Source organism: Ipomoea nil, unplaced genomic scaffold, assembly GCF_001879475.1.
Source record: "Ipomoea nil cultivar Tokyo-kokei standard unplaced genomic scaffold, Asagao_1.1 scaffold3210, whole genome shotgun sequence".
NCBI lineage: Eukaryota > Viridiplantae > Streptophyta > Magnoliopsida > Solanales > Convolvulaceae > Ipomoea > Ipomoea nil.
The window spans coordinates 325086-332706 of record NW_017619638.1 but is presented as its reverse complement, the minus strand read 5'-3'; the positions used below and the strand labels follow the sequence as shown (position 1 = coordinate 332706).

The window sequence follows — 7621 nt, the reverse complement described above, 5'->3', positions numbered from 1 at the left end:
CTAATTAATCATTATAATTTATTCTTTCTCTTGGGCTATTGATTAATTAGTTAAATGGTTTTAAGGGTCGTAACACGGGGTGTTACAACCACAAACGATTTCTTGAGCTAGCTCGTTTCGCACCTAAATTGGTGCCTACAGAGACGACCAAAATAGAGAAGTTTGTGACGGGCCTCAACTTCGAAGCTCGAAAGGCTCTAATTGTAAGTAAGCCCAAGACCCTTAACGAAGCTTACACCAGCGCCGCCGACATTTACCAAATCCAACTTCTACAACGAGGAGTTCAAGAACAAATCCGCAAGAGGAATACCAGAAGTGGGGGACCGATTGTGAAAAGAGCAAGGAACGACTCTAACAAAAGGATGGTTAACCCACCTAATCAAGTATCATCCATGAGGTACCACGAAACCAACGCGAGGCAATTCCTTTGCAGAAAATGTAATAAGGACTATAGGGGCAAAGACTGCCTCGGAAACGCTTTACGATGCTTCAACTGCGAGGGAGAAGGACATAAGGCCTTCCAATGCACTCAACCCCCAAGTACGAAGCCTACGGTTATGGCCCAACAAGGGAATGCAAACAATCGGGGGAATTACGGGGCACCCGGAAAAGAATTCGTCATTAGCCGCACCCAAGCCGACCTCGAAGCTGAAGCCGGGATCGATGCAGAAAACGTAGCTCTAGGAGGTGAGGACCCCACAAACCAACTGGAAGAGAATCTAGATGAAGAATTCTGTCTAGGATAGACAAACTATGAACCCAAACAGCTCAGCATAAAAAAGTGCACTAAGAAACCTAATGTAGTTAATAAGAATTAACCCTTGGACCACTCATTCCTAAACCAATGCCTTAACCATTAAACTACAATTATTTCTTAAAACCCTAAGGGAACACAATCTTCTTAACCCCCTCCAAATCCCTAAAACCCACAAAATCTCCAAATCAAAAACCCTTCTTCTTCTTCTTCTTCTTCCTCCCACTCTTTCCCTCTCTCTCTTCCTCTCTCTCTCTCCACGCCGGCCGACCACCCAAACCCCGCCCAAATACCGGACGTCACCCGCGAATCAACATCGACCTCTCGTCCATAAACCACCCAACGCCCGTCCGTCGCCCGCCCACCACCCGCCGAACGACCGCAGCTGACGCGACACCGCCGCAGCTGCTGCACCACCGCCGCGACCATCCATCTCGCACCCACCCGACCATGACACCCTAGCCGACGTGACCACCGCACCACCACCTCGGCAGTACCCTACTCGAGAACCCCCACCGCAACGACCGCCGACCGCAATCCGCCGCACCCACCGAGAAATCCCACCGGAGACCTCGCCAGAAAGCTCGCCGAAAATCGACCCCGCATCGTAACCACCTCTTAATGATCTTACAATGTCGAAAAAGTCCTCCAACGCTCGAGTCTCGGAGTGGAACAACGCTGACTACACAGTGATTGGAGGTAAAGCACTCGAACCCGACCAATTCTCTCCGGAGTTGGTTGACATGCTTAATTTCCAAGGCTTGCTAGATACGTACGTCGGGCTAAAAGGGGACACGTACCCCGAATTGGTCAAGGATTTCTATTGCCATTTCGTAGCTACCAAACGAGGGGACAAGTTGGAGATCACCTCCAAAGTCCGGGGCAAGGATATAATGCTCACCTAGGGCCGCCTGACTAAACTCCTGAAATTGACCACCACGGGTGTGTCAGACTATGACCGAAAGGCTTGGGTTAGCACCCGAGACACAGGGTACAAGGACTATCTCGGTTATCTGTTGGGAAGGGAAGGCGGTTTCACTTCGGCCACAAGGCCAATTAAGAAGCTGTTAACCGCCGAACAAAAGCTGTTACTCGTACAGGCCGTGGATGAGAGCGGGGCAATCAAGGGGACCGAGGCCAGTCAGTGCGTCGTGGCTATTACCGCCGGAGGAGTCTGCACGGCAGTAGCCGGTGCAGCCGAGTATGATGGAGGAGGGCTCGGCTTCCTCAAATGATGCCTAGGACTGTGACACCCCGTAAATCCAAACTCTAATCAAGGATTAATTAGAGAATTAATCCTAGTCTCCTTGTTAATTTATTCCTAAAAATCCTGAAAATTCAATAGTCGAAGGACTAGAATTTGACTAGTCATTCAAGGTCAAAGGGTTGTACCTTATGCTTATTGGGTTGTTCCCTTGTTTCCTTATTCTTCCAACTTTAGTAAAGGCAAAGGTGTCTTTCTACCTAAGGTTTGTGCTTCAAGCTAACCTAGCAACATGTAACACCCCGTGTTACGGCCTTCAATCCCGGATTAATTATTTAATTAATCCCGTTAATAATAATTAAATACGATTTAATTCGGTTAGGTTTCCTTTAATTAATTAATAAGGTCCACCCTGAACCGTGGACCCTTGCCTAAATTAGAGTCCTAAGCCTATTAGGAATAAAGAAAGTAAACCCTTTACTATTCAGATTCTAATTAGCAATCCTAGACCTAGTTATCTATTAGGAATAAAGGAAGTAGGCCTTTCACTATTCAGACTACGATTAGGATTCCCTTTAATTAATTAATATGGTCCACTATGGACCATGGACCCTTATCCCTAAAATAAGCCCTTAGTCCTATAAGGAATAGAATTAGTAAACCCATACCATTTAGACCCTAATTAGGAGTCTTAAATATATAAATAGGGATATATGAGGCACCTAGATCTTTCACCACCATAATCTCTCACCACACAAGAAGTTCCAAGAATCCCCTTAGGAGAAATCAAGAAAGAAGAAGGCTTAAAGAAAGACCCTTCATAGCCAAGGAATTAATTAAGGCTAAGAGGTAACCCATGTCTCAACAAAACCTATTTTCATAGCTATGATTCCCCTCTTAGGATTTCCCCATATTATTGTGTATTGATGATTTGTGATATTATTATTAATGATTGATGGGATGATTCCATGGGTGATCTTGATGATGAAAGGTTCTTGATAATCATGGTGTTCTTGATGATTATATGACGTTCTTGATGATTATATGATGTTCTTGATGATTGTAGGATATTCTTGATGTTTATGTGATATTCTTACCGAATCTTGATATTAGAAGATGAATTGTGTCCTTGTTGATTTAAAAATGATTAGAACCCTAGGTTGTATCGTATGGAATTATTCTTGGTATATTGGGTGGGAATTCGCATGATTGGGTGTTTATTATGTTTAGAAAAACATGATAGGTTATGTGTCGTTTGTTTCCTGATTTTGATCCGTTAATTGTGTACGTGTGTTATCGATTGCGTTTGGAAGTGTCTAAGCATGGTTTTGGGTTCCACAAAGGTTCCCGGGGCATTTTTGATGATAAAGAGTCAGTGGGGGGTAGGTGGGGGTAGGGGACCCGCCACCTACCCGCGGCCTTCTTGGGCAACGCCGGCAGCGGGCAGCTGCCCGGAATAGCTGCCGCTGGCGGGTGAACCCTCACCCACCAGCTACCCGCTGGTTTGCACCCCAATTGGGGATTTTGGCTTCCCCGTTTGATGTTTCCCCGATCCCCGTGGTGTCCCAACGGACTCCGTCTATCGTGCCTATGTCTAGTTTGGTTTTTCGGGTACCGTTCGTAGGTCGTATGAGTCTTATATATTGCATGCTAGTTTAATTGGTATCCCGCTGACCTAGGTGAAAGAAGTATGAACCCCTTAGGACTATTCTTAGAATGTGAAGGATCACACATAGGTTTTGTTATACGTTTCCTCCCCCTTCCCAATGTGTTAATGTGGGTTGTATGTGATTGCTATGTGTTATGTGTGCATGTTACCCCGATTTGGTTGAGATCAATCGGGCTATACGGGCAGTCGGGTGGGCTGAGAACCATACCGGCTGTTAACCAGGCTGGTAGAGACCGGTCAGGTATATAAATATTATATAGGACTAAGGTCCACTATACGGGCAGTCGGGTGGTCTGAGAACCATACCGGCTGTTAACCAGGCTGGTAGAGACCGGCCAGGTATATAAATATTATATAGGACTAAGGTCCACTATACGGGCAGTTGAATGGGTTGAGAACCATCCCAACTGTTAACCAGGCTGTTAGAGACCGGTCAGGTATATAAATATTATATAGGACAAAGGTCCACTATACGGGCAGTTGAATGGGTTGAGAACCATCCCAACTGTTTAGCAGGCTGGTAAAGACCGGTCAGGTATATAAATATTATATAGAGCTGCGGCTCATCGGTCGGTTGCGATCGACCCCTCCGTAGTGTGAGACGGGGCAGGGTGCTGCGGGGCCGTGTCAGAGCTATATGCGCTGACCCTCATGTATGGGCATGCGATTGGTCCTGTGGCGCCAACAAAGTGTGCTATGTGATGATATATGGATGAGTTGCTGTTATGAGTATCTTGGGGATGTGACTATGGGATTTTTACTGGGAATCGTATATGTTGGGTTATGATTATTAATTGTGCTTATCTCTACCTGTCTTGCCTGTTGCAAACTGTATATGCTTGGTATAACTGTTGTCTGTGCTTAGCTCTATCTGTCGAGTCTATCCCCGTTTTAAAAGCTAGAGTCTCGTAGGATATATCTTCATGCTTCAAAATGGTTTTCGTATATCTATCTATATATATATATATATATATATATATATATATATATATATGTAATGTATTTCAACGCGTTGGAGTGGGTTACCAGCATCTCTCGCTGAACAGATATATTTGGCTTTCAGGCACTGATGAGTAGACACCGGAGCGCGCTAGAGATTCGAGGCGTAGTGTAGATAGTTTCCCTTTCAGCCTGCGTGCCATTTACATTATTACGGAATTTAGTTAGTTAGCCTATGCATCTGAGTTCTCCAGCTCAGGTGTGGCATAGCACCCCGTACCTTTATGTTTAACAATGCTCTGTTTGGGATTTAATAAGAGAATACCTTTATTATATAAGTCTTTAAAAGTTTTAAAATTTCGGGGTGTTACACAACATCTCTTCATTTCATCCACCAACAATCTAAATACAAAATCTCTAACTTCTCTCTAAGAAGTGGTAGCTTTTTCTCCAAGCAAAAATTTGGGCATCCTAAATCTTAAAAGGTGTCTTCCAAGATTCCTACTTTCCATATCTTGAGCATAAGGGAGGGTAAGATCTTTGATCCTTTGGTGTTTTTAGCATCCTTTTAGATGTCTTTTTCTAAAAATAGAATCTTTGTTGTCTTTTGGTTTGTTTATGAAGTAGGTGTGGAAGAAGAGCTTTAGGAGAAGCTTTCTAAGGGTGAGAAAGAGAAGTTTTAGGCTACAAAGGTAACTCATGCTTTACAAAACCTATTTTCTTACTTATATGATGAATTCTTGGCTTCTACTTGTGATTCTTGTGTTGAAATGTGAGATTTGATGCATTGTCTTGTGGTGATGCATGTTTAGAGCTTGCTCTTAGGGTTCCTGTATGTCATTGCTTGGCTATTTCTTGTGTTCAAGTCATATTGTTTTTTTGTGTGAGATTTTGGGTGTTTTGGAACTTGGAACTTGAAACCATGATACATGTGACATGTAGTTGTCACTGTGGCATGTAGTTGCCAATGTGTGAATGTGTATTCTTTGCTAATGAGCATGTCTTGATGTATTATACTTTGTGATCAGTAGAATGCATCTCGAGTTGTATTGTCTTTCATGATTCTTGTCTTGTTGTTGTTGTAAGGATGTTAACTTCCTTTTTCCTTTTGAGAGTGTGATTGAGTCCTTGAAGTTGACTTCTCTCTCTTTGGCTTTTGAAATGATATATACTGTATTCCGTTTCGAAAATGGTTTTTGACTTATACTTATCTATATATGCTATTTAACGCGTATTGATGAGTTACCAGCAATGTTCGCTGACCGGGTGTTATCCCCATGTTATGTTTTCCTTGTTCTACGGGTTTTGAGTAGAGACCGAGAACGCTAGAATGGAGTTAGATAGTTTTACCTTTTATCTAGACGTTGTGTTTTGAGCGGCCTGTATGCCTTGACTCTGTAGACTTTGTTGAATGCTTTAGTTTCCAGCCTGTGCATCTTTTAGTATTTAAGATGTGGTATAATGCCCCCGTATAGACATGCTTCCGCTTTTGTTTAATGGTTTATTAAATTGTTTTTCTCTTGCAATTAAGTTTTAAAAATATGGTTAAATCGGGGGTGTTACAAGGACGACGTCCGCATGGTACACCCGCAACATGATTCTGATGAGGGGGTGCTGGCTTCATCCAAACGACGTCGGGCGGCGACGGTCAGTACCGGCAGGGGTGGCTCGCCGGCAGGTGGACACCCGGTAAATGGTGATTCAAAAAACTTGCAGATGGCGGGTTTTGGTTCTCAAACCCGCCCGACCCAATGAGTACGCTGAGTTGGATTTGTCGTGGCTTGGGTAATCCACGGACAATTCGTGAAATTGTGGACTTTGTGTCTCGTAAGAAGGCCGATTTTATTTTTCTACTAGAAACCAAGGTGGGATGGATACATGCTGAACGTATTCGTGTCAAACTTGGCTTTGATGGTTTATTCTATGTTGATAATAGTTGATTGAGTGGTGGACTAGCTTTGCTGTGGAGAAGAAATAATATGGCGAGGCTTTTGAATTTTCGAAGAATCACGTTGATGTGGAAGTTACTATATCTGGTTTCCCTAACTGGTGAATGACATGTTTTTATGGCTTTCCGGAACGCAACAGGCATAATGAGTCATAGGAACTACTGAGATCCCTAGCAGACAAGTCTGATCTCCCGTGGATTGTTGTGGGGGACTTTAATGACCTACTTTTTCAGCATGAGAAAAGAGGAGGAAACCCGCATCCGAATGGTCTTCTTCGCGGTTTTGGGGAGGCTATTGAGGATTGTGGGCTGTCACAAATGCCTTTGGACGGATATCAGTTTAATTGGGAAAGGGGACAGGGGACTATGAACTGGATTGAGGAGAGACTAGATAAAGTGTTCACAACAGAAAGTTGGCGTAATATTGTGTTGGGAGCTAGGGTGACGAATTTGACAACCCGGGTGTCGGATCACTCTGCCCTCTTTCTAGGAATCCATGACTCCTTAGGGAGGGCTGGAACTAGTAAGAGGGGATTTCGTTTTGAGATGGCATGGTTACATGATGAAGGGTGTAGAGGTGTGGTGGAACAGTCATGGGAAGAAGGAAGGAGTAGGGGGTTGTAGGATTGTATTGAATACTGTGTTGCCCGTTTGTCACCATGTGGTGGTGATCGGTATCATAAATATGTAGAGCAGATTATGACCCTACGAAAGGAGCAGCAACGTTTGAGGGGATGCACTGACCCAACCTCGCTAGCCGAATTCCAGCAACTGGAGGGGCTCCTAGCCCGTGTTGAATCCCAAGAGGATGCATACTAGAGGCAGAGAGCCAAACAACACTGGTTAAAGGATGTTGATGCCAATACAAAGTTCTTCCACATGTATGTTTCTCACCGTAAAAAGAAGAATGCTATATCTAGGCTTGTGAATGATAATGGGGATTGGGTGGAAGGGGAAGCTATGAAAAGTGTTATTATGGATTATTTTGATCATATTTTCTGCTCTGGGCACCCAGGGAATGGCGAAATTTTTTTTGAAGGGATTGCCCCACGGGTTACACAGGCACAAAATCAGTCTTTACTACGCCCATTTGAATATGAGGAAATT

General features: G+C 43.9%; 1 protein-coding gene across 1 annotated transcript; it reads left to right on the top strand.

Moving 5' to 3' along the window:
- The first annotated feature begins 6545 nt into the window (after positions 1-6545).
- LOC109168597 lies at positions 6546-7138 on the top strand. The gene is made up of 2 exons (XM_019317649.1): positions 6546-6602; positions 6749-7138. The coding sequence occupies exons 1-2, from the start codon at positions 6546-6548 to the stop codon at positions 7136-7138; spliced, it is 447 nt and encodes a 148-aa protein (XP_019173194.1).
- The last annotated feature ends 483 nt before the right edge of the window (positions 7139-7621 follow it).